Source organism: Amblyomma mixtum, chromosome 1 (assembly GCF_055824585.1).
Source record: "Amblyomma mixtum isolate Tamu chromosome 1, ASM5582458v1, whole genome shotgun sequence".
In the NCBI taxonomy this organism is placed as follows: Eukaryota; Metazoa; Arthropoda; class Arachnida; order Ixodida; family Ixodidae; genus Amblyomma; species Amblyomma mixtum.
Window position 1 is genome coordinate 38,870,481 of NC_143012.1, and position 27,544 is coordinate 38,898,024.

Consider the following 27,544-nt stretch of genomic DNA (forward strand, 5'->3'; position numbering starts at 1 on the left):
TGACAAGAAAAATATTTCAAAAATGACAAGTCTCAAATGACACTATTTTCCATAATTAAATTTTTATGGACAAACACCGGTCTGTGAGGTAAGCAGGATTTGGTGGTGTCGCTATCGCCAGGTCCTGGTAACAACTAGGAGCGCGGACTATAGAAATACATGTAAACAAACATTTAACGCAATTTTCTGACTGTACAGTACATCTATGACGCCACACATGTCCCCATGCCCTTGCTCTGTCGTACTCCAGGCATACCGTGGCTAATTTTCTCTAAAAATACATTTGGGTTTCTTTTTAGCCGTTGTTCATTTACTTTTATTTCATTGGCTTAAGCCTATGGAAGCTATGCTGGTGCAGGTGTTCTCTCAGCTTATTCACTATTTTCTTTTAGCTTTTGCCTATCAGTGGTTGCAAAATGAGTAAATGAGATCCTACTTCGCTAATGAAGACTAAGTGCCTAGAACAGAATGCGGATTTGTAAAATGTCTCTGGCAAGCACATATCCTGAGGTTTTAAAAATACATTGGCTTTAAAATGGTGGCATACACATCCACATTTCTTCCTATGGAGTAGTCTACTTTTTTTTTAATGAAAAACAACCTCACAGGTGCACTGTGCGGTCAGAAAATTACATTGAAAGGTGCTGTTTACGTGTATTCCTATCGGTCACACTACCAGTTGTTACCTACACCAAGCGATAGTGGTGCTACTGAAACCTTCTCAAGTCACCAATCGGTGTTTGCTGCTTTCTCCCCTTCATTTAGGCGCTCCTGGTGATAATATATATAATCCACTCTTTTAGTACCTAGATGCCTATATATATTCTGCAAATTCGAAGCAGACGTGATAATATATATATTCTGCAAATTCGAAGCAGACGTGATAATATATATATATATTATCACGTCTGCTTCAAATTTGCAGAATATATATAGGCATCTAGGTACTAAAAGAGTGGATTGGCTGCATTGTTATTTAATGCAGAGAAACACAAGAAAAATTGCCCTAAATCGCATTTCTGGATACTGTAGTGTTTTTATATTATATATATATATATACGGAGAAAAAAATTATTGAAAAAAGCTGCATTTGAGACTTCTGTCATTCTAGAATTTTTTTCTAGTAAGCGACAACTTCTTCACAATGGAGAAAATAAGCCTGACATTCTTCCTCACCTGTACTTTACACACAGAAAATATATCCATCATATCCTTCATATCTCATCTGAAATCATTGCAATGTTGCAAAACTGAGCTGTGCATGAAAACACTGCTTTTGCCACATTATTTTTTCTCCTGAAATATTGGCACTGTCACAAAACGAAATTCAGTATTAGCCTACTGAATAATGTGTGCATAATATATAAAATAATCAAGAATATTAAATATCCTTAATATTTGGGCAGCTTGATCTCTTGTGGTTGCAAAACATAACCAGCTGCAATAATATACTAGCTGCACCGCTACTTGAGGAAATAAATCTGCCTTCCAGTAGCTTTCCTAGTGCAAGTGCCTAACGATGCAAAAGCACCCAGCTGCAATAATATACTAGCTATACTAGCTGCACCACCACATGAGGAGATAATTTGCCTTGCAGCAGCTTTCCTAGTGCAAGTGCCCGCAATGAAAAAGCCGCTATAATTCAGTCCTTAGGGAACATAACCGGGAGCGTTCAGTAACAATGCACTGGTCCTGTGCCCCATGTTCGTTACAGAGTTGCACAGGAAACTTCAGGTAGAATGAAGTGAAATGTTCTCTCACTCATGGGAGTTTTTTTACACCGCAGTTAAGCGAACACACAAATAATGTTATGTTATATGGGGTTTTATGGCGCATAAGCAACTATGGCTATCATGCGTCAAACACAAGGTTAGATGATGTTATGTCAAGTGTACAGAGGTTACATTATAATAGGTTTAAAACACTGGCTTTCTTTAGAAACTTACAAACAAGTTAAAACTCGACGAGTGTTTGCTCGCCTAAAAGCAATGCGGGTTGAAATGGAATGTGTTCATTGTAAAATACCGTAAAAAATTTTTTTCTAAGTTCTTCGAGATGCGAACAAGAAATTAAAATGTGATTTACTGCGAGCTCCTCACCACACATTTCACACACAGGTTTGTCTTTTTTTGTTAATGAGAAGCTATGTGTGATGTGTGTGTGACCTATGCGTAAACGACATAAAGTTACTTCGATAACACGCTCTTTATGGCGGCTTGATTTCCATTCTTTTAAAATGGGCTTTACAGTATGCAGCTTGTTGTTTCCTTCATTTTCCCAGGAAGCTTGCCATTTGGCTCTTAGTTTGCTACGTACAAACTTCATGTAATCCTTAGGAGGCAAATTCACATGTTTTATTTCCATGGTTCTGGCTTGAACAGCACACGTCGGCTCTCTCACTGTCCCTAATACCAACATGACTGGGAACCCAGCAGAATTTTATAACATGTTTTTGTGCTGTGACCTTTACTATATTGTGTATGATGCTCCCTATCAGTGGCTCCGTGGCATTTTTGGAGTTTAATGCTGTAAGGACGCTCAGTGAATCTGTAAAAATGATGCTGTTTTTGATCTTTTCATTTGTTATTTTCTGTACCGCAACACTAATGGCATAACACTCAGCGGCACACACAAATAAAATTACATGCGCTGCCCTAGAATACAGGCCAACGTTTTCTGATGCAAGATCTTCAAGAGGCAAGCAGAACCGCTCAGCTAATCGACCTGGTGTGCTAATCGGCGTTCGCACACCGGCTGAAAGTCAAAACAGCTCTCCACAGCCAGACACCCTTAACCCGCGCCACCGGATCTCTCGCAAAGCCTCTTCAACCGCCTGCAAGGGTTCGCGCAGTCCGTGCCTTGTCGACAAAACGTCGCACACACAAAATGTTTCCAAGTTTAGCCGCAAGCGCGGTGGCACTGAACTCTCCCAACGAGATAGAGAGGAAAAAGTAACGGGGCGATACGCTATGCGGTGGAAATCGCGGCTACAACAATGGGCCCTCATCTCGACCACGCTACAACCACGAGATGGAGTCCCGCCCCCACGCGGCGACGGTGCGTGGCTGATAGCGCGGCGGCCTGATCTCAGCAGACCACACGCGTCAGGGATCGCGATACCGGCCCGATCGCACGGTCGGCTAAGCAGTTCTTCCACGCCCGGGTATCCTGTTCTCCGATAAGGAGACCTCCCGCCACAAACGTCGTCGAGCACACTGCGCGCCATCCGGGTGCGAAAAGACGCGCGGCACGGTTCAAGACCGAGGCTGTCGCGCGGTTCCTTATCCGTGCGCCTCTATCTTCTCAAGGCGGCACGTGATCAGAGGAGCCGAACCTGGCACTCAACACTTTCGCGCTGTATCTTTCGCCGCGTTTTTTTCTTTTTTTCGAGAATGCTTATACGCTACACGGAAATCCACACATGCAGTAAAAGCAGACGGCCTGAGTCCTATTGGTTTGGTTTATTGGGGTTTAACGTCCCAAAGCGACTCAGGCTATGAGGGACGCCGTAGTGAAGGGCTCCGGAAATTTGGACCCCCTGGGGTTCTTTACCGTGCACTGACATCGCACTGTACACGGGCTGTTGGTTGGTTTGTTGGGGTTTAACGTCCCAAAGCGACTGAGGCTATGAGAGACGCCGTAGTGAAGGCCTCCGGAAATTTCGACCACCTGGGGTTCTTTAACGTGCACTGACATCGCACAGTACACGGGCCTCTAGAATTTCGCCTTCAAGAAATTCAGCCGCCGCGGTCGGGATCGAACCCGCGTCTTTCGGGTCAGCAGCCGAGCGCTGTAACCACTGAGCCACCGCGGCGGGGCGCGGGCTATTGGGTTTTCCAGTTCTTCCAAAGGTGCATTCGGAACCAAGTGAAGCAGGCTCAAGTTGGTCAACTGGTTCCAAAAGGAATATTAATCGGTTCTAATTGAAACGTTCCGAATACACAACTGGTTCCAATCGGGTCGTTCAAATGGTTCGAAATGAACCTTATTGGTTCCAAACACACAATTGGAAAGCCCAAATGGATCCAATGTTTTTTTTTCCGCCTGTGTGGCAACTATTACACTCAAGGGAGATTTGAGGTGTTCGAAACTTCCTGTGGCCGGATTGCGAAGACAACGCTTCAAAGCATATACGGAACATCGGTATACATTAGTTGTTGTGAGATGGAAAAATCCGGTTGGCAGGTGGACACCATCGCCACGTAGCTCAAAGCGCGATTGAGGAGTCCACTGACCCAAGTTGGAGCCAGTTATGCGCCTTTCATTTGCGCAAAATCGGTGGGGTCGGCAACACTCTTTTGCTTCACTTTTTTATTTTTAAATAAACCACTACCACCACCACCACACTGTTGTCAACGAACACCAACGCCAATGAACCCAATAAACGGCGGCAGCCTATATCGTTCCAGTGCCGTGTTTCTGCCACAGCGTTGTCCACGCCAACCCATGCAGCGCACATCTCTCAATACCGCCACGTAGCTCAAAGCGTGATTGAGGTGTCCACTGACTTGGAGCCAGTTAGGCGCCTTTCCTGTAATCAAAATCGGCGGGGTCTACACCGTTGTCAATGAACACCAACGCCGATGCCAATGAACCCAATAAACGGCGGCGGCCTATATTAAGGCGAAAGCCTTTAATGCCTCATACTGTCGTGACCAAGGAATGTTAGCAAATGTGTCCGCATTTCGGCGTCACTACTTGAATCGAATGCACGGGTTTCATAAAAAATAAAATATATAAAAAGAAAATAAAACAAAAACAGATAAGAAACAAAACTAAAGGCCTTAACGGCCTGCAGTATTGTATAAACAAATAAAAAAAGAAACAAACAGTGCGCAAGGCAACGCTTTCGCCTTGCAGCACTTTAGAGAGCCAAAGTGCCCCCTGAATTTTTTGTTCGAGTGCCTCGTTTCTGCCACAATCCTGTCCACGCCAACGCATGCAGCGCACATCTCTCACTACCGCCACGTAGCTCAAATCGTGATTGAGGTGTCCACTGACTCAGCTTGGAGCCAGTTATGCGCTTTGCCTTTCTTTTCCTGGTGGCTAATCGTGCTTTCCAGATAAAAATCGAGAATCGGTGGTCCAACAGCGCGGCTATCACGAGAAACGCGACACTTTTGCTTTCAGGACGGGTCGCCGTTCGGCCTTCGAAGAGATTTTTTTTCTTTTTTTCCCGCTAAGAAAAATACGTGCGCGCAGTCATTCGCTCCCGTCAAACCGGCGCAAGTGGTGCAAGCCCTTCTGTTAAGGCCCAAGGTCGATTTTGTCGCAACGGCGTACGACGATCGAGCTCACGATCGTTTAAATTTGTGCATGCGTCCCGCGATCAAGCTGCATCGCATACAAGTCATTACACGCTCCAGACGGCATGCGTCAGCGTTCGCTTCTACGAGGAAAATGGCACTAGGCATGCCATTTCCCACGAGTGGCTATAGAACAAAAAAGGTGCCCCAATAACGGCAGCTATCGGCCAACGATCCCGTGGCGCAATGCAGACGAGCAAGAATTCCTTCGCGAATTCATTGGAATGACGTCTAATAAGACATTTGCCAGCTTGGATCACTACACGTAGGCATTAGCATTTTTTATCGAACGCAGTTTCGGTTTTAAGGAAGCCAAACTCTACGTGGCTATGGTCACGTGAGGCATACAAAAAACTGCTATAGAGGTCAGTCAACTCGCTGTCATTGCGGCTCCTAGTGCAAGCTGGCGCAAGAGTTGCACGGAATTAAAACGACGAAGCGGCGATTAAATTGCCGTTTACATGTAGTACACTGCTCTGTTTCGGGCGATATCAACCCTACTTATGACGTCACTGCTAGCGTTCGGCTGCTGGAACCAAAACTGAACGAGAAAAAGGGTTATTTATCAAGCGGAGGCCAGCTCCACGCGGTGGTCCACATTAACTAATAATGTCTTGCGCATAATTCCGAAAAAAAATGCAAAAATTAAACGCATCCGGCCGTTTAAAGCTTGGTTTACAGGGGTTTAACGTCCCAAAGCGACTCCGGCTACGAGGGACGCCGTAGTGGAGGGCTCCGGAAATTTCGACCACCTGGTGTTCTTTAACATGCACTGACATCGCACAGTACACGACCAATTCATGGCGCGCACGACTGATTTCTATTCCTCCCATCGCCCTTTCATTCACCACTTCCGTGAACAAGTTATCGACGCCTTCCACTGGAATATATACTGCACCGATGGCAAACTGCCGGCCATTTACTCGGGTAGACAGAAAAAAAAAATGCTCCGGTGCAGGCAATCGAAACGAATTCTCCAATATCCGCGTCCGAATCTCATTTTCTCGCTCTCGCCTTCGCGTTGCGTTAAGGAAAGCTGTATCGGGCAAGCACCCCAGCGTGTCTAGCCGAGACAGCAATTTGGACCAACTTAGAAAGTCCAATAGCGTTCCAGAGTCAATTAGAGTGCCTCATCAGGTAACAACTTGTCGAGGTGCCAAACAAACCACGGCGAGAGGCTGCATTCCTGGCAGCACTCCCTAATGGGCACTGAATCTCCCTTGGACGTCTTGTGGATGTTCAGAATGTCTGCAAGACGTCTAAGAGAGGTTCGGTATCAATCGGGTCGTCAGTTAATCTAGGCTGCACATTACAGAGTAAAAGAGCGGTGAGCAAGCCGTCAGTTCTAAGCGCACATGTTTATACGCCAGCCTTGAATGCCCAATTTCGTTAATTCGAACTTCCGGTTCATTCGAATGAACGCCTCCTGTTAACTCCACAGATGTTAAAGTGCAAAGGGGAGCCCGAAACTTGTTCGATTTACGTAGCGTTCGAATTTATGACGTTGACGGGGCCAAGGCGTTGAAATTCGAATAAACCGGAAGTTCGAATCAAGCGAGTTCGAATTAACGAGACTGAAACACACCGCTGCGGTGGTGCTCGGCTGCTGACCCAAAAGACGCGGGTTCGATCCCGGCCGCGGCGGCTAGAATTTCTTTGGAGGAGAAACTCTAGAGGCCCGTGTACTGTGCGATGTCAGTGCACGTTAAAGAGCCCCAGGTGGTCGAAATTTCCGGAGCCCTCCACTACGGCGTCTCTCATAGCCTTAGTCGCTTTGGGACGTTAAACCCCATAAACCAAACCGAAACAAAGAAATATTTGCAAAGGGAAATATGACGCGTAACGGCCGCGCAAACTGCAAAAAACCTGTTAAGTACGCCGTCGTGCGACAGGCCTAGCACGACGGGCGCGCGGTGATGTGGAATACACTGCGTTGGAAAAGAATAGAAGGCAGCAAAGCGCGCAGCTGACGAAAACGGATGTCCACCTGCGTGAGCTGGCGAACGCCGGTTCCGGCACAGCTTGGGCGCGCGTGTACCTTGCGTCACACGCAGGCAGACAGAAAGGCTGGCTAACAAAAGTTAGAGCTGCTCCGCCGGTGGAACGACTGTCTACTGGCAGGCACGATTCCAACGCCTATCCCCGCACCCCCCCTTTTTTTTAGCTTATTCAGTACGACGAAATTATCGTTAACGTTTTCAGACTTTTTTTTCCTTTGTCTGGCAGAAATGCGTATTGTACTCTCGTGCGTAAAAAAAAAAATAAAAAACGTAGGTCGGGATGAAAACGCCGACACCAATACACATGTACTACAGTCATGGATAAGTTTGCGGGATGCGGATTCACTGAAAAAAAATTTCTACGCAACTTCGCTAGCCAGCCAGCTGACATCTGTTCCGGCGCACCGATCACTCGGGCCTCCTCAAGCATCTGTTGCGATCGACTCTGCAAAAATTACTGTTTAGCACGAATCCGTATCCAACACACCTTTCTCTATGACTGTGCTCTCGACAAGCCTCCACATTCACGCATCTTCACGCTAACACCAAAGTGTGACCACGCTCGGCTTAATCTATTGGCGCTCTCCAGCCTGAATGACTAGAAAAACACTAAGCCAAGTGGCTCGGCAAATAGAGGAGCCAGAAATATACCGCCACCGACAATGGACACCGTGAGAGGCGTGAAGAGGTCCTTATCTGTTAAAAGCCCGCGGCAAAGCCAATTTCGCCCTTGAGTCTTTTCTAGACTGGCGAGGCTCGAAGCGCCAGACGACCGCCCGCTGCTTTGCGTGGCGTGATGCGAGCCGCGATCTAAGCGGGGCACCAATTTATTTCTTCCCCGGTTCTTTAGTAATCTATATGTCGCGAGGTACGGACACGCAACCACAAAGGCGCGCGCGGCGGTCGGAGCCTTGTCAGCACGAGTCACCGCCGCATTTGGGCGCATCGACACAGCTGCGGCACGCGGCTACAAGCATGCGGACACATACAGCGCGCTCGGTAAGCGGCGGGTAAAACAAAGAAAAAAAGCGAACAGCGCCTCGCGGCACGCACACAACGGTTCCTGAAATGCATCCGCGATTGAAACGAATGACCGACGGGATCATCATCACTTAGCGGGCCCATCGCGTCTCGAAGCGACATTTCCGCAAAATACTATGCTTGGTGCACGGCCAACTCGGGATCAGCCAACATCCAGCACGAGGAAAGGCGCAAAGCGACAAAGGAGCGGCATGGTAAAGAATAAAAATAAGAACTAAGAGTAAGGGTGGGGGGGGGGGGGGGGGGGGAGAAACGAATAAGGAATCCGGACAGCACTCGAGGGCGTGCTAAAAGAGGTCATGGATTCCTCGGGCTCGCTCGCAACTCTGCGCACGGGTAAAAAAAAAGAAAAAGAAGAACAGGAGACAAGCTAGCCATCCGCCCTCGTTCGTAAGAGATCGACCGAACGACTTAGGGTTAGGCGGGCAAGAGGATACGTCCACTTAACGCGGATTGAGATAGCACAACACTCAATAACCACGACGGGTGCAGCGGCGGCGGCGACGAGGGGAGTTTACTCGGCAGGGTTCGGTTTTGGCAACGCCCGCCGTTACGTAACCTGGATGTGCACCGAACCGAGCGAGCCACCGTCGGTTCGAACACTGCCGGCAGCATCGGAAACGAACAGCACGTCAGCATAGAGAAACGATGCTCTGAAGTCAGCGACTGCGCTCGGGATGAACCGCGTAAAGGAGGAACGGGCTACCGCAGAGGAGGGGCGGCTTTGGAGCGTCGAGCACAACCTTCAGTGACCGCGGCCGCGCATGGTTCTCTGACGCCGGAGCTGCCCGTTACAGAACAGACGAGGCTCCCGGCAACATTTAGCATCGCGAATCCTCTCTAACGCAGCGCTCTTCGCGAACACAGATGACCGCGCGTGTGCCAATGAGCCCGAGATGCGGGAGTGGCTGTCTCCGCGGGAGCAGCGGTAGAACACCGCTTCCTCGCCCATCCAAACGAAGCTCGGCGACAGCAGTTTCTCAGAGACGCCGACGTGGGTCTTTTAAAAGCGCCAGCAAGGACGTCGTCTCCACGCGTGGAATTAGCGCGAGGATCGGCGGGCGTGGAGGCGGGGGCGACCGAGCCGTCGTTTTCGGTTTTGTTTCTTTAATTCCTGTTTTGGTTTCCGTAGGCAGGGCCAGAACCGGCATTAGGCCTAGGCGGCCGCGGGGCAGCGTCCCGGGCGACGCGCGCGAATGAATGGGAAAGGTCACAGAAATGGGCTTACCTCCGCTCTCCAAGGTTTTGTTGTAAAAATCCCGAATTTCGCTTAGCAGGTGGTACATTTTGAGACACTGGATGGCCGACGCACAGTCCACAGTGTCAGAGGTGGAACTCCGAGACCGGGTGCCACTTCACGAGTGTCGGGTCACGTGACCGAGCGGCGCCGCCACCTGGGAACGGTCGAGAGAAACAGAGACCCGTTGCAGCAGCAGACGACACCTGAACGGCTGGCGGCAGCGAGAGGGGCGCGCCGGCGGCGGTTGGGCTACTGTCGCCGCCGCAGCCGCTGCTGTTGTCTTTTACCCCTCTCGCCTTCGCTCCGCGCACGCACCTGGCCGGTGCGTGGACGCGAAAATCAATCCGGTGACGGCAACGAACGCCTATATGAATCATCCTAATTCAGTTACAAATCGATCAAGAGCAGCGCTGTGTGTGTCTACGACACAGAGACAAAGCGACGACAGAGGCGCGCAGTGCCGCTTTCTTCTTCTTCGCTCTTTCTTTCTTTCTTTCTTTCTTTCTTTCTTTCTTTCTTTCTTTCTTTCTTTCTTTCTTTCTTTCTTTCTTTCTTTCTTTCTTTCTTTCTTTCTTTGCTCCTCGCCCTTTCGCGCTGTGTGTCGTTACTGCTACGTCGGGGGCGAAGAGAAAAATAGAGCGGCACTTTGTAGATAGATCGTCTGGGGTCATTTCGGAAAACGCTGTACGCACTGCCTTCGATGGGAGCTCGTGTGGCGGGGGCTCGCGTAACGGACATATCAACGACACAGCGATAAAATACGAAAAGGCGTTAAGCGGTAGGAAGGCACTTGGGAGACGGTCCAAAAAGAGCTGCGCGCTTGGCGCTAATGTTCTTTTCCCGCGCAAACGCAACTTGTTCCGCAGTGGCTCTTATAAGCGCGAGGTACTGGTTGCAGCACTTCCTTATCTCACGGCGACGGAAGCAGAAACATACAAACGGCGCTTAACGACAGTAGACGGGCGTAGGTGGGAGACAGCATGCCCGTTATGGGGCAACTACACTAACGACGTGCGTTCGATTGACTTCAAAGGTACGCACCGGCGATGTACACCCGGCGTCAAAAGTTTATGGAACGCGACTTTGGCGAATAAATCTATATATATATATTCGCGTCTAATGCGAAACACTGCTAGGGATTTAAGACTACGAAATACGCACACTCGTAATCGGGATGCATATGTCTGTTTCAAACTGGGTGCAGACGCGGTGAGGCAGTTAGCTCTTTTTCTTTCTTTTTTTTTTTGCTAATACTGTCGTTCTATGAGCAGGGATTGTACAGCATGCGATGGGGAAAAAAAAAAAAACCTTGTGCATTGTCAGCGAGCTAACAATGCAGCGCTGTTTGCAATGCGTGTGTTAGCGGTATAGACAGCATTAAACAAGAGAGACAGAAAACGAAGAGTCACGGTTTATTTCAAACCACTTTGCGAGAATCGAAAATCACTTCTAGATTGCGTTTGTGATCAGGACAAATACATCAGCACATTCAAACTAAAATTTCAGGGGCAATAAATTGGATTGATGCGGATGGAACGCGATTGCATTTTTCTTTCACTCGCCAATCTATTCCAACTCTGATTCTATTCCAATTCTATTAATACGAAATCTTAATTCCATTCCAGTCCTGATTCTATTCTGATTCTGATTCCCTCTTTTATTATTTTTTGTTGCGTCAGACTTACACTCATTGTCATATGAGCTGGATAGTCAACATGAGGATCCCTGGCTAAGTTATATGAGCTGGAACATTCTATGTCCGGTATGTCCGGCGTTCAAGAACACGTCTGGAATATAGCACTATTTGGAGAAGGGTGGGGACTCGCTTTATTTAAATGGCGTTCCACGGCGATTTGGGACCACCAACTATGTACTTGACAGGGTCGGTAGCGGAGGGGGGGATATTGTGCGAGGGAAAGTATAGCAACGCGTGCCTTTTAAGATACAAGAACTGGTGGGTGTTCTGGACCACGGTACCAGGCCTGGGCGGCGCGAATATATAGTCATGCTTTGGCAAGCAGCTTCCAAAAATTTTGGGCGCCGTTTGCCGTTAAGTGGCAGGTGAAGCAGACAGATTGATAAATTGATGAAAACAAACAAATAAACAAACAAAAACCAGAGAACATTTAAGCCTGCCCTCCACAAAACGTCTCACAATCTCGTTCAAAATGACACACCGTGCTCCATATCTGCATCAGTAAGGTTTCAGCTTTACTATATATACATAGTAAGAACGTAGACCAACGTTTGAAACGCTTGAAACAATTTATTGACGTTTCGAACGTGGAACGGCCTTCGTCAGCATGTCTATTACTACGTTCTTACTACTACATACCGTGCCGAGATTTCTTTTTTTTTGCTGAATTATGTGTGTGTGTGTGTGTGTGTGTGTGTGTGTGTGTGTGTGTGTGTGTGTGTGTGTGTGTGTGTGTGTGTGTGTGTGTGTGTGTGTGTGTGTGTGTGTGGCTAAGCAAATAAGCCGCATAGAAGCGACAAACTTTTCGAGGACCCCCCAAAGTTCGCTCCAAAAAGCGCTCGCTACTGCCAACGTCGCCAGTCCCTTCTACACCGCAGTACGACGCTTTAGCGAGGCTGATGAAGTCACGTGACTACTCCCCGTAGAAAAAAAAAATAATAAAGAGAAATAAGGCAGGGCGGTAGGCGAGTGCGCCTTTCGGGTGTAATAGGATCGAGCCTCCCGGCAACCTTGCTCGCCCAAAAGTCGCTATAATGTCGCGGCGGGCGAGTCAGTCACACTGCGGGCGCGCACGTCGTTATATCCAGTCGTACGTCCTTCTTCCTCCGGAGGAAGAAGAAGGGAGAGGCGGAAGGCGAACGGCCGGATCGGCACGGCGACCTCGGCGACCCCGAAAACGGCGACTACGCCGACACACTGACCCTACACGGCCGCTGACGAGACGTTCGCCGCGCATCGGAAGAGCACGGGTTCCCCATAGGACACGTAGTACTCCATCTGCGCCTCTGTTTGGCCGGCCGCCGCCGTGGTCACGGCGTTTGGCTTCGAAGCTCCGAGGTCGCGGTATCGAATCCTGCCTGCAGGCTGCGGTGGCCGCGTTTCGATCGAGGCGGATCGTGGAAGACCCCCGTGTGCTGTGTGCGATGCCAGTGCACTGGCACGCTGAATTCTACTACTACTACTACTACTACTACTACTACTACTACTACTACTACTACTACTACTACTACTTCTACTACTGTTACTACTACTACTACTACTACTACTACTACTACTACTACTAATAATAATAATAATAATAATAATAATAATAATAATAATAATAATAATAATAATAATTCGTCATGAGGAAAAGAAAGGTGCAGTGACTTCTGACTATCAGTGGACTCCTCAGCGTTCAGTGAGGGAAGTCAAGTGAGGCAGAGAGAAATGGGACCATAGTAAAAGGCTACGAATTAATTTCGACTTCCGGAGGTTCCTTTTTTTTTTGTGCTGACATCTTACAGCACACGAGAGTGATGATGAGCATGATTGCCGGCTCAGAATCCGGCTCAGAGCCCGGCTCAGCGGCCGAACGCCGTAACCTTTAACACCGGCGGACTACAGTGCGATAAAGTACCCCAGGCGATTGAGATTAACCCGGAGCCATCCACTGCGGTGATTATTCCCCTCTTTGTAATTTCGCTCCTTCCTCTCTGCCTTCTTTCAAGGTGAAGTTGAGGTGTCCTCAAAGCTTTCTCCTGCCCCCCCCCCCCCCCCCCTTCCTAAAAAAAAGAAGAAAATGAGTTTTCATTTTGCCGCCCGGAGGCAACGCGAGAAAACATGGGGGTCATCGGCCGCCTCCCTCACTAGCAAGAAACTCAATGCCTCCCTGCACATCGTGGGGTACTGAGCTCCTCGGTAGGTGATGCAAGATGCCGCATGCGTTGTGTGATGCTTACTGCACGATCTGACTCTATGAACGACATTTACTATTGATGTACGCGATACACACAGATAACAGAGCAGACATAAGTTCATGTTCAGCAGAGCACTCTGACTTTCAAATTGGTTCATGACTGCGCGCAAGTAAGACCATGTCGTCAATGCACCAAAACTTTGTTCCTTTCGAGAGCACAGAATACTCTAGTACCGACAGAAAAGTGACTGAATCCTCTTTTTTTTCCACCTTTGAAAGACTGGCAACAGCACCGGCATGCCTTCACTATCGCTGCCCGACAACCAGGTCGATCTGCGTTTTATATCGCCACATATAAGCGCTCAGTCACCTCGGAGGCGTATGAGAACATGTGCCAGTTGCTGTTCCGTCTAAATGAGGCTTTTGTTTTCGCAATATTTTGTTGAGTGTGCGTTTTCTTTCATTTTTTGGTGGCTATAAACGCTGCTTCGTTTTATGTTATTAAAGCAGTTGCGAATCCTCTACCTCCGTCCTTGTTTTCATAGCGTATAGCTCTACTTGTGCAAGTTAACTCTCGAACCGTATTCAAATTAAGGGAAGCATTTTTAATGCACTTGATGATGATGAGACAAACAAAGTATCGTTTCGAGTAAACCGGAAGTTCGAATTAAGCGAGTTCGATTGTCGAGACGACTGCACTGGTAGACTGTGACAAACCTCCGGTTTGTCACATTATACCTTTATTTCTTTACGACCTGTTCCTCATTTACAAGGAGGATATTATTTGGATTCATTATCATAGACACAATCCGCCAACAGTGCTAGACAACGCAAACTGATCAGAGGTAGGAATAGCATAAATCAACAATGTAAGTGCTACGATAGCAAGAACGAAAGCAAATAAACTTTGCAAACTCTTTAGTTGGGGTTGGCAGTTAACAATAGCTCCCTAGATCTGATACGTGCATGTTGGCACGACTCGTTTTCTAGTACTCACGTCTTTGAAAAGTTTGAAGGATTGCGCCCTTTGGTCTCGAGTGGGTTGGTTGGGACATAACTGGTAACGCCTTATAAGCTTGTCGTTATCATGTACAGTTGTGCTCAGTGCGAGCTGCAACACCTAAGCGGTGACCGTAGGACGGTTTGCGCCTGAGAGCAATTGAACGTGCTGTAGCATATACAGACTGCAGAAAGCTCTACACGTTCGTTCGAATGCTAGACGTATACCTCTTCACTACCAAGCGCCTTCCACTCCTACGTAAAGGAAGCTTCGAGCACATCTTACTTGTTGCGTGTAATAGTGAACGCTACTGTACAGGTCGTCCACTCTTAGAACACGCTAGCGCATGGCCGTGCACTTTGGAGGATCACTGCGTCCGAAACGGCTGCGCATCGAAGCGAAGTGGCAGATGACCCGAAGCGCCACGTCCAGGTGCACCTTCTCCTGCGCCACTTTTCTGCAATGAGCGACTGTGTCGCACGCGGTGGCCCCCCGAAGAGTGCGGCCATGCGCTAGCGGGTTCTAACGAAGAGTGGACGACCCTGTACCTCTATTTTTTTCTGCGCCCTTTGTTAGCACAGCTGTCACCGTTTAACAACAGAAAAAGAAAAGAAACAAGTCTCCTTCGACAGTCCATAGGTAGTTCATAGAAAATCTATAGACAGTCTACGGACTAAAATTTTATGGTTTATGGTTTGGGGGGGGTAACGTCCCACAGTGACTCAGGCTTTGAGGGACGCCGCAGGCAAGAGCTCTGGAAATTTCGACCACCTGGGTTTCCTTAACGCGCACTGACATCAGTACACGGGCCTCTAGAATTTCGTCTCCATCGAAATTCGACCACCGCGGTCGAATTTCCTGAGTTGCTTTGCGACGTTGAACTCCTATAAACCATAAACCATAAAATTTTAGTAGTTCATAGACTGAAATTTTAGATGTTCTGTATACTAGAATTTGTGTACGGGTTGGGTCTACGCCATTGAGATCCCGTTGACGACGAAAGGCGGCAGGCCAACGCTTTCCGACTGCAGGTGTAGAATCGTGCTGTTCGCAGCGAGCGTGCACAGCTGTTTTGGACGTGCGAAAGACAAAGCAGACTTTTGTTATTCTTTTATTGCGGCGCGATGAACTATCGAATGCGCTAGGCGCGTAAAACTTCTTTCTTTCACGTCAGCCACTGCAAAGCACTGAGTGCCGCGACGGAAATACGTTATCTTCAACTCCGACAAGACGAGAAATGCGGCGGTGTTGGCGATAAATAGCGGAGCAAAAAGAAACTGCAATATCCGTTTCCGTTACAGGCCTCTTGCGTTGTTATGCTCTCACCTTTTTTTTTTATTTTTTTTGCGTCACCTATCCTAACTTTTGTGTGCGTTGCTTTCGTTCTGCTGTGCCTGCATATGATGATGATGATGATGTCCTCAGGCCTAATGGCACATACCTACGGCGGGGGATTGGCCAGGGTGCATATTAACCGGGTCCCGTTTTTTTTTTATTTCCCTCATATACCGTACTTGCCAACGTTCCTCACAGTAGCATGGTGTATTCTTTCTTTAGGGGAAAGTCGGGTGGGCGGATGAGATTAAGAGGTTTCCGGGGATTGGGTGGCCGCAGCTGGAACAGGACAGGGTTAATTGGAGAGATATGGGAGAGGCCTTTGTCCTGTAGTTGTTGTCCTCAAGAAGATAATGGCGCGTACCCACTGCGGATGGTTGGCCAAGACACAAGCAGCGACTGACAGATGCTCTAAACGTTAAAGAATGAAATGAAATATAAAATTAAAAAGATAATAATTAAAACAAAAACGAGAATGGGAGTAGTCAGGCTGCTGCTGATGATGATGATCGTTCCTCCGAGCTCCTTGTTTTCTTCACATTCTTTACTGTTTTCTGTCTTTGACTGACTCGGCGTGCATGGAGCAGGCAACATTGCCAGTCGCAGTTCGGATAATACTGTGTCATGGTGGAAAGAGGTAATTTAGGAAAGGCCGTTGCGTCACAGTTTTTGAATCCAGACTGTGAGGGCTTCCTCTCGCTATAGTTGGCCACCGTCTCAGCGCGTTTGCGCATGCGCGGCAGGCAATGAAGCAGACGACGCCACTGCGTTCAGCGTTACTATCGGCTGCATGTGCAATCGGCCCAAAACTCTTAGTAGTCCTTGCAAAAACACATCACTTCCGGCACTTTTTTGTCTTTCAGCTCGGAACGCGTGGCTCGGATAGCGAGGGCCTCTCCTAAGCTTTCCTTCTTAAGGGCATAGAGTTTCTAAATATTACCTAAAGGGAAAGTTGGCGGTACCGTCTATGCGAGTTTCTTAAAAGAGAACTTCACCCACCCACAGAGGGAATGCCGGGACGACGAGGTTTCGTGCTTGGCTTGACTAGTGTTAGGCTTAAAACGTGGACTGTACCTCGAAATTCGTAGTTGCGCCGCGATGTCTTCGTCTGTGCCATGGAGGAAGGAAAGTGCGCAGATTATATGATGATGATAGTGTCTTCAGGCTTGATATGCTATTTCTACACTGGGTTTTTACTTCTTCAATATATTTAACGCTAGTGAAAGTTTGTTGTTAGGCCGGTATGGAAACTTTCGCAGCATTTCGTTGAGGTTTGCCCCGAGAAGAGTCGTATTTTGTGGTTGAATCCACGCTTTATGCCCAAAGCAATAGCCAATTAAGCCAAGCATGAAACCTCTCGTTCTGGCATTGCTGCGCCTTTCCATGGTGGAAAGAGTGTAGCGCCGTCAACTTTCCATCTAGTTATATTAAGAAACTGTATACGCCTAAGGTTGCCTTGGAGTGGATTGAATTGTATTGCAATGAAATGAATTTTTTAGCTGTGTCGCACTCTTCGGAGGCCGAAAAATGAACTCGGTCTTGAAGACTTAGCTGACTGCCGGCGAACCTTAAATGTAAACGCTACCGTCTACGTGCGTGGCTTGTTTACCTTCGCGAGAATCGCTGGCGTCACTACAGACCGGTAAGTCCGCTGCCTTTCTCCACTGAATATCGTCTGCTTTTTTTGTTGCATCTCTAGAGGGATGCAACATTGGCAAAGGAGCCCGCAAAGCTGCTTTCCTCCGCGTCCACGCATCCTGACAGCCTTCTTCATTCCACTTGTTTAAACTCGGACGCGTGGCGTTTAGAAACTGGTACATTCGTTTCATACCCGTGTGGATGGAGAAAAAGGGACGGGTGACTCGGAATGAGAGAAAATTTCCGTGCAGTTGCGTACGGAAGACGATGACATTGCGCCCTCCGCGCCACCTTGCGGTTTCCGCATACGCTCTAGCTGTATACGTGTACCATATAGTGAATGTACTGACTGACGTGTACGGAGGAAGATTGGGCAAGTATACAACTGCGGGTCACTGCGAGTCGGAATGAAGTCGCGCTATTCGAAGACAAACGTCCAGCCGAAGCGTAATTGCGCGTTGCGTGACTGTTCAAGATGGCGGAGACTGAGAAGAGCGCTCTCTCCTCATTAGACGTCATCTCTGCCTTCTCAAGCTCTACGCCGGACTGCAGGACGACGATGCCCCGCTGTTTCAGCTGTGTTGCGAATAGGGGAGGGGTGATAGAGTGGTTGAGAGAGAGAGAGAGGTAGGAGGAGGAGAGAGGAGGGTGGGCTGCCCGCTTCAATAACGGCCCGTACTTGTTTGCATTTACATCTGGGCTACGCTTCACACACGCACGCACGCTCTGCCGCTGCGTAGATGATGTCGGCGGGCCACCTTCCCCCTCGGGCGCTGCTGGAATGTGGGCCACCGGGCCGGGAATGCCCCGGTTTTCGGCAGCGGACACGGCACTACTAGCGCTCGAGCGGGCGAGCTGCACAGATAACGCAAGCGAGGAAGTTCCCGAGAGCGCCGACTGTGAGGGGAGACGGTGGCGCGATCATCCGACTCTCGGTCGGCGAGTGGCCCAGTCTGCGCGCAACCGAGAAAGAGAAGGCAGGAACCGGGTCCGTATAGAAGAGATCCGGCTGGCTCAACCTCCTCGCGCGAGCGGAGAAGAGACGGGTGTGAACTTGACCTAGAGCCCGGAGCGCGTAAACCTCTCGCTTCGCGTCGCCTGCGATGTAAGGAGGGCGCCACTGTCCAACCGCCAGGTGTCAGCAGACGAAAGTGGCGTACATGGGGGTGTGCATACATCTTTCACCTGGAGTGAAACCATTGAGGGCTGCAGGGCTTAGGCACAGGATCAAAGCTGATGACGATGATGCTGATGCATTTTCAAGCTGCAGGTGCAGCTGCCAAGAAGTGCCATGGAGCAATGTATCTTTCGACTACACAAGATGAGGTCAAAGATCAAACCATTGAGAACTTCAGTACTCAGGCAAAGGATTGAGGTTGTTGATGATGATAACTAAATTTTATGACCCAGGGGCTCCTTTGGCCAAGGAGCTCTAGTGCTGAAGGTATTTTTCGACTACTCATGGTGGGGGTCATAGACCCATTTTCCAAGCATTTCGCTCCAGATATGCTGATCACCAGGCGAGGAGAAAGCTTGCATCTATTTATCAGTGGTGGGTATACTCGGTACCACTGGGTATCGAACCCCTCATCTCCCGTAGCGTGCAAGGCGAGTGCTCAAACCACTAGCATTGCCATGGATCCGGGACAGCGCGCGACCAGTGTCACTAAGCCTAGCAGCCTATAGCGGTTCAGTAGGAAGCGATAGTTTCATTTTTTTCTTCTTTCCTAGGTCACGTGTGATGTCATCGTGCTATTTTTGAATGTTCAAAGCCATGCGCCTCGTGGTAGCATACAAGGTAACTACAAGCGTTTGTCCAGGATTTCTCGTCATGATCGCCGCTGTGGCATAGGATCGAAGCTAAAGACACAGTATACATGAGTGCTCTCCGCAAACCGAAACGTCATCTCGCGAATGGTGCTGCATTCCCGTCCACTTCTGCCCGATTCGAGTCAAATTCGATAGACCTGTGCAAGACCATCCATAATGTGTACTTGTTTTTTTTTTTTTTTTGATCGCGAGGAGAGCGCACAAGAGCTTCGTATCTCAACTCGCCAGTTCTTCGGGTAGTCCAACACTGGACGTGGCGGTGGCCGTCGACATCTTTGAGGACAAGTCTGCATAGTTTCGTTACTGGTCCTACGACGAAGTGTACTGACGAGAATCCCTCTTGCCCATATGCTCCGAGCGGTGGAACACCAGACGAAGCGCAAGGCTGAGCAGGTCAAGACAAACACTCACTCAGGTCGGCAGAGAGAATAGGCAGGGTGCAAAGGCAGAAGTCCGGAGAAGACAAAAAAAAAGGGGGTGGGGGGGACGCGGAACGGAGCACGCCGGCCGCGCCGAGTTTCCTGCTTCCTGGCGTAGCGCGCGCGGTGGACGCAAACGATCGCGGTGAGCCTCGCGTCTTTTTCTCGCCGGCCGTTTAGTCCCGCAGTGACGGCGACCGCCACACGTCTGGGTGTCCCACGTGACCAACGGAGGGCGCGAAGTAGTAGTGACAGCGAGTACCACACTCTAAAAGGAGTAAAAAAGAGAGTAAGTTCTCCTCTAGAGCACTCCCTTTTATAGAAGGTAGTGCGATAGAGGACAGCTTACTCCCATTTTAATCCTTTCTCCTGAGAGTAAACAGGCTGTATCCATTCAACAGCCTCTGATAAAGAGATGCCGTTGTGCAACTCCAGTTCGCGGTGGATTGGAAACTTGGTAAGACTTGCGAGCGCAGGCCATGCATCAAAATCTGTTGTCCTGTTTGAGTCGAATCTTGGCAGATGATAGCAGACTGTCACGCCACCTACTGTTTCACTGCGCCACCAATAGCTGACTGCCTAGCCCATACGTGGCGCTAAAACTCATTAACTTCCGGAAGCTAGCCATATATGGTTATGGCCAGATTTTGATTGAGAGTTTAGCAAATGGCAGAAATGAAGAACTCTGGCCACTGCTGTGAATACGCGGAGGTGGCTCAAGCGCAGTAGCTGTACGTCGAATGCTGCAGCGGAGCGTGCTACCGGTCGTCAACTTTGAACCAACTATCATCGTCAGCCTAACTGCGTCCACTGCTGAGCAAATGCCTATCCCATATTCCTCCAATTAACCCTATCCTGTGCCTGCTGCGGCCACATTATCCTCGTAGACGCTTGCCTTCTCTTGGAATCCGGTACGTTATCCAAAGGGATCATCGGTCATCTACTCATCTACCCATCGCACAACAACTCAGGAACGAAGCGGCTTTTCCCCTTCAATGAACCCCCTTCCAGGCAATGGCGTCGGCCTATTCTCATGAGCCTGCTAGCATGACAATGCAGGGAGTGGCAGATGAAACTGGTTAGTCCCTTCCCTCCATGGTATGGAATAGTCCCTCCCTTCATGGTCACTCCGCTCCCTGCATTGCCACGCTAGCAGGGTCATGAAAATCGGCCGACGCCATTGCCTGGAAGGAGTTCCTTTGACAAGAAAAGCCGTTTCATTCTTGAGTTGTATCCAACTGTACATGCTCTGCTTGGCCATGCCCTTTAATTTGTGTAACCATGACCTCCGAAATCGCACATCTACCATACTGCGAACCACCCTCAGCGTACACCTTACCCCAAATCTCGGAGGCCGTGCTCGGTCCTTCATCTGACATGCATCCGCAGCCCACTTAGCGTCTCTTCCTCTCGGTCTCTTTCCTCGAAACGTCCACTGATACAAGGACCGGCGCGGGGGCCATCCCGACCAACGCGTTTCTCGCCCTCCAGAGAGCATCCATTCTCGCAGAGCACGCGCGCGCGGTTTTTTTCCTGCTTCCGAAATAAGGCGAGACTGTCTCTCCGCCGTGCTCTTCTTCCGCCGAGCCACGTGCATATACACACCCGCAGGAGAGCACAGGCGGAGGCGGCTTCTTCCGCAACGCAACCCTGCAACGGCGCGACGGTCTTGCCTCTGTATGCGCAGCGCGTTATAATGCATATCCTCACAGGGAAGTCGCAACGGCCGACTCTGCGCCTGCATGCGGATGGCGCCGCCGGTTAGTGGCGACAGAAACGAAACAAACAAGCTTAGTGTAGCAGGAAGGAAGGAGACGACAGCTCTCGTATGTATAGGTGTTCTTATACGGAGTGTATAATGTAACAGGCCGGCGCTGGGGATCGGCGAGAGGCTGGCCGATCGTGCGCGGTGTATTTAAAGGGTCGCTGAGACAACGCCAATTCACTCGTCCCGTAGCTTCCTGTTCTCATCCATTGCACTACTTCTTTTCCTGTCTCTATAGGCGTACGTAACCGCTCCGTTAGCGTGTCCCTGTCGTGTCTCAACAGACAAGCAAAGAAAAAAGGCTAAGACTGAGTCAAACTGAGACCGATCGTCTTTATACCGGAAGTTCCTCTTAGCTGCCGCTCACTCTGTCCAGCTGCGTGATACTTCCGGTTTGTGGATGAACACTGTTCAGTTACCTGGCTTCTTTCAGGGGCGGGTTTAAGGGCAACGCTTGGAAGCGGCAATTCGATTTGCACAATGCACTTCTTGAACTTCATTCATCGATAGAATGGCGGCACGAATAAGGTTTTCCCAATGAAAATCTATGGGGCAGAAACGTGGAGGCTAACAAAGAGGGTTCAGCTTAAGTTAAGGACAACGCAGCGAGCCACGGAAAGAAAAATGACAGGTGTAACGTTAAGAGATCAGAAGCGGGCGGAGTGGGTGAGGGAACAAACGCGGGTTAATGACAGCCAATAGTCGAAATCAAGAGGAAGAAATGGGCTTGGGCAGGGCATGTAATACGAAGGCAAGATAACCGGTGGTCCTTAAGGGTGACGGAGTGGATTCCAAGAGAAGGCAAACGTAGCAGGGGGCGACAGAAAGTTAGGTGGGCGGATGAGATTAAGAAGTTTGCGGGGATACGGTTGCCGCAACTGGTGAAGGACAGGGTTAATTGGAGAGACACGGGAGAGGCCTTTTCCCTGCAGTGGGCGTAGTCAGGCTGATGATGATGACGAATGATAGTCTCTCGCTCAAGGAATGCCACTGCCCCTTAAATGGGTTACTCTGAGCCATGGTGAAGGAGTAATCCAATCAATTAATTGGATTAATAATCACAAGTAATGTCTAGAACCGACGTCCAGACAACATCGCTCCGTGCAGCCACGTATTTCATTATTTCTCAAATGCTTGTCTAAAACATTTTGCGCTTTAATCATTTTTCTCTGCATTGACCTCGAACCTTTGGAGTTGGACATTCTTAAGCGGGGTCTGTGGTGCGCATGCACCCGCAGTCATGGTACGGAATGACGCAGCTTCCTTGCCGGGTCTCTTACTACCGCCGACATGCTGCGCACGCAATTGGGCCACGCTCCGTTCCTTCCTGAGCGGCGCGAGCTCTTTATCGCCATCATGCATGACCGCCCTGGCGCACTTCCTTCCCTTTCGCGCCGCTAGGGGGCCTCCAGGCGGCGAACTGGTGGCGCTGGAATCTCTGCCCGAATAACGCCAGAAGCGGAAGGGGCTCACAAACAGGAGTAGTGGTTATGTATAGTCTAAAAACGAAAGTTCAGCACATCGCATGCTTGGGGGCAACTAAAAAAATTCAGGGGGCACTTTGTTGACCAAAGTGCGGTGAGGCGAAAGCCTTAAGCGCAGTGTTGCTGCTTCTGTCACTGATGTGCGGTTAAGATGTTAAGCTGCACCTCTAACAGTGGAACGCGACAGCGTCTTACAACGCTGCCAGGGAGACCACAGAACGCCATCGCCCGTTCGGCTCTACGCCTTGACCGACGGTAAATCGGTTTTTGAGGAAAGGAAATGTATTTCTCTCGCATATCTCGGTGGACACTTGAACCTCGCCTTAAGGGAAGGGAGGAAGATGGGGGGTGACTGAAGATGCCGTATTAGCTAGACGCGCCTTTGTTCGTTGTAAACCATCGAACTGGCATGGTGGAGTGGTTAGGGTGCTCGTCTCGCACTCTGGAGACCCTGGTTCGATTCCTCAACTCGACGAATTTCCTACTTGGTTTTATTTATTTATCTGGCCTGACTAGAAAGGTTAATTGATGTAATTTCTTCACTATAATTCCTCAATTAGTCATTCATTTTCATGCAATTATCATAAAATGCCTCAAATCGCGTTCCGATATCATTCGAATGCCATCAATGAAGTATCGATTAAGCAAGGATTTGCATATGCCCATATAAGGCACGTAACTGAAACGCGGACACATCTGCCGACACGGCTGCTAACAACAGTATGATGCTCCAACACGTGTGTGTTGGAGCGAGCAGCTAGCTGTTCAGTACATGAGCGCATATGCGCAAGTCAAGGCCAGTTTTCATGCTCTTTGTCACTACGCTGCTTTGAACAAATGGCCCGCTTGTACTAAGCTGCTGCAGTTTTATCGCTGCAACAGTCGCGCCATGTTTGACCCTATGCATCCGCTTTCAACGGCTTCGCCACTTTGCAGAGGGATGTGGTCGACACAGCGAGGAGATGAGTGGTCTATAAGAGCTCTCGAGTGCCCTTCTCGGGCCCAATACCGAACGATTCTGGACAAAAGCATTTTTGACTGGGAAACCGTTTATGAACACATTTTTTTTTATATAATGTAACATTTCACTATACCAATCAATATATCCGCAGATAACCCGACGGCAGTCTTGCATTTCTTTTCTTACCAACGTTTTTGCTATCGTCAAAAGCCTTCCCCAGTGGTTTTCTATGGCACTCTCAACTGTTCGATACAATCGATGGAAATACTGTCAAAGGAAGATCTTGCCACACGTCTGAAGAATGGACCATTGCCTTCAACATTTCCATAAAAGTATCTTACAATATTCCAATTTTCAAAAATTTTCGCCCGAAATGTTGGACATGATCGCACAAGCCAGTGCCGCCGCCGCGGTGGCTCAGTGGCTATGGTGCTCGGCTGCTGACCCGAATGACGCGGGTTCGATCCCGGTCGCGGCGGTTGAATTTCTTTGGAGGAGAAATTCTAGAGGCCCGTGTACTGTGCGATGTCAGTGCACGTTAATTAAAGAACCCCAGGTGGTCGAAATTTCCGGAGCCCTCCACTACGGCGTCTCTCATAGCCCGAGTCGCTTTGGGACATTAAACCCCATAAACCAAACCAAACCAAACTAAACAAGCCAGTGCGAAATGTTTCGCTCTAATCCAAAAATGGTTAAACTGGGACTAACTGCACCCACTTCGTCATCGCGGGAACGGTTAGTCCATGAAAAGAACACCGCTTCATGATGTCCCTTTTAGTTAGTCTCTAATTCAGTAATGGTTGCTCGTTTAGGGAAGAATGGTTGTTGCAACGCAGTTAGTTCCATAGGAACTACCTCCGTAGGCACTTGTACTCCTTTCAGGCTTACAGCGCAAAACGAGCTCTCTCTTCTAGGCCGCAGTTCCCCATTAATCTTCCCTCTCTGGCACACATACGCACGCCGTCCGTGCCGCCGTCAAGTTTCTCCGCACGCGCCATTAAGGGTAATATTCTCAGTCACTCTGTCAGCGGCCACAGTGTGCCAATCCCGGAACCGGGGTCAGTCAAGCGCACTTCCGTTTCCGCCTCACCGTTCCACAGCCTCCGGGTGTTTGAGGGGGTAGAAAGGTCCCGCACCAACGCCTCGCCAAGCGCACATTAAAACCACGTGGTAGAGACGCTGACCTGGTCACTGAACCGCCAACGACGTCTATCCGCGAAGGCCTCGATGGACTACAAAACCATCGACGTAGGCTTCTGCGGGGGACCGACTTCTTCACCGCACTGCGCAGTTTCACAGTCGTTCCTCGTCGATGAAAAGGGGTAAAACCGACGCCCAGAAGAGCTCTATAACTCTCCCTTTCCTGGACGGAGGCAGAACTGCAGCGCCGCGCCGTATATTACGGTCCTCTTCGCCTACACGGCCGCATTCTTCTTTCTGCAGCTGGGCTTTCCCCGTATAGGTTTCCTCGTCCCCCCCCCCCCCCCCACCCCTCTCTCCTATGTTGGCGCCCCGGACGCACAAAGGCGAGCAATACCGGCGCCCTTTTCGACTGCGCGACCGCACAAAGGGACTCCCGTCTGTGCAATGACGTTGACGTATGGCCACTGTGTGCAGCGCGCGTTTCAGCTGCGGCTGGAGTCATTGCGGCGTGACAGTTTCATTGGCGGGGGCCGTTGGCGGATATCTGAGGGAGGTACAGACGGCTCGTCGAGCTCAATGATTGCCGGTCGTCAGTGGTACGTGAGCGAGGCAAAGAAATAATTAAGGAAAAGAACGGTGTACAAATTTCCTGTCTCTCGTGTACTGCACCTGCTGGCGAGGCGAGTACAGTGCACTCGCAATGCTCGAAAGTGCCGCGCGTGCAACTTGGTGGATGATGTATGCTGGCACGCTTGAACTCTGCGTTCAACGCAGGTGAGGCGACATGGTAGGCTCCGTCGCTCATGTCCGAAAAGCTATCCTTAACGAGAAAAGTCCAAAATCTAAAGAGCGTAATCGTCCTGAGTAGCATTTGAGTGCCTTCCGTACCACAGCATATATGTTTCAGACCTCTCTGCTTTGGTCACTATAGCCATTCGGCTGTAGCGGAATCACCGACTTTTCTCGAAGCGATGAAGTGTTGGTCGTTCACAGCGGCGTTAACGGAAATTCAACGCTGTTATCTCCCTCCGTGTCCCCTCTGTTGGTGTGCTCTGTCTTTTGTGTCAGCTCTTTCCGTGAACCAGTCCGTGGCATTGACATCTTCACTGAGCGCACCGAAAAAAATTGTGGCGGCAAAGACTTTGTCCCCTTTTCCCGCCGTGCTGTCTCAGCGTCGCTATGGAAATCGAAAAGGCTGTTGAAGCACCCTGACTTCGCCTACTATAAGGGTTAACTGGAACGGTCATGCGTGGTCGGAGGCGTACCCCGACGCCGGGACGACGTCAAAGAGGTCTACGGGAAACGCTGAACTGCACCTTCTACCTATAACTGGGTACATTGTCTGCAGCCTTTGTCCAGCCCAACTAGCAAAAAAGGATTTGGCTGGCGCAAAAATAGGCTCGCCCGTCTGCCGCCCAGAAGGCCCTTTGCCTGCTCTGAAAAGCGCTTTCCAATCTGGGTATCTATAGCACGCTATTCACCCTCTGAGCGGTGCACATACAGTGTGTATACATACACACGTATATGATCACGATTCTAACAACTCTAGAGCCGGGCAGTTCTCTTTGGGCTAAGCCGCCACTTCCTGAAAACGATTCTCGCAGCGTTCAGCAATGCACTTGCCCTGGTATACCCAGTGTGGCCCATTTATCGAGAGTGGTGTCGGGGGTCAAGCGAGGAAGGTTTTCCTGAATGGAACGGTCCCTCCCCTCCAACCTTCCTCCTTTCCCGACCTTTCTCGCACCGGGCACACGAGTGCTATAAACCACACGCAGGAAACTAGCGCCTTTGTGGGGGTACAGCGTATACCCTGCTGCTTCCTCGCGAAATTCCCACATTTAAAGCTATATAGAGGTGAAGTTTCGGTAGGGAAAGTCTCGAGCTTGAGGTGTGTTGTTGAGTGATTAGTCCCTGCGCTCAGATACGTCTAATAAGCGCCCGAAAAGGAAGGAGTAAAAAAAAGCGAGAGTTCTCGGCTGAAGCGTAATAGGTGAGACAGGAATGGAAGGCGAGCAGTTTGCACGAGCGGGAGCGCTCGCCTCTGGTTTCCTGCTTGTCCACTGGTGAGAGTAAATTTAAACGGCACGTGGTTAGTGTTTATCGGCGTGCTGTTTCTGTCCTTTTCTCGCTCCTGGTAGACTCGTGCACGAGGTTCAAAGTCGAATGAAAAATGGACCGGTCTTTGCAGAGCACGTTCCAGTCGAAAAAACACAACAGAAAAGGTTCTGTCTTCGCAACAGATTTTTAGTAATGTTTTTGACGAAAAACTTGTAGCAATATCAGAAATTTTTATAGTTACAACAGAATTTTGTGTAGTTACCACAGAAAAGTACTATAGGACTACATGGCTGGATTTATATGGGGTTTAACGTCCCAAAGCTACTCGGGCTATGAAGAACGTCGTAGTGAAGGGCTCCGGAAATTTCGACCACCTAGGGTTTTTTAACTTGCACTGACATCGCACAGTAAACGGGCATCTAGAATTTCGCCTCCATCGAAATTCGACC

General features: G+C 49.5%; 1 protein-coding gene across 1 annotated transcript in view; it reads right to left on the reverse strand.

Moving 5' to 3' along the window:
- LOC149366085 (very long chain fatty acid elongase AAEL008004-like) overlaps positions 1–27,544 on the reverse strand; it is an 80,241-nt gene that overhangs the window by 11,491 nt on the left and 41,206 nt on the right. The window contains exon 2 of the mRNA XM_089548401.1: positions 9,576–9,741. Coding sequence (XP_089404527.1) covers positions 9,576–9,633 — 58 coding nt within the window. The 5' untranslated portion in view covers positions 9,634–9,741. The remainder of the gene's footprint in view (positions 1–9,575; positions 9,742–27,544) is intronic.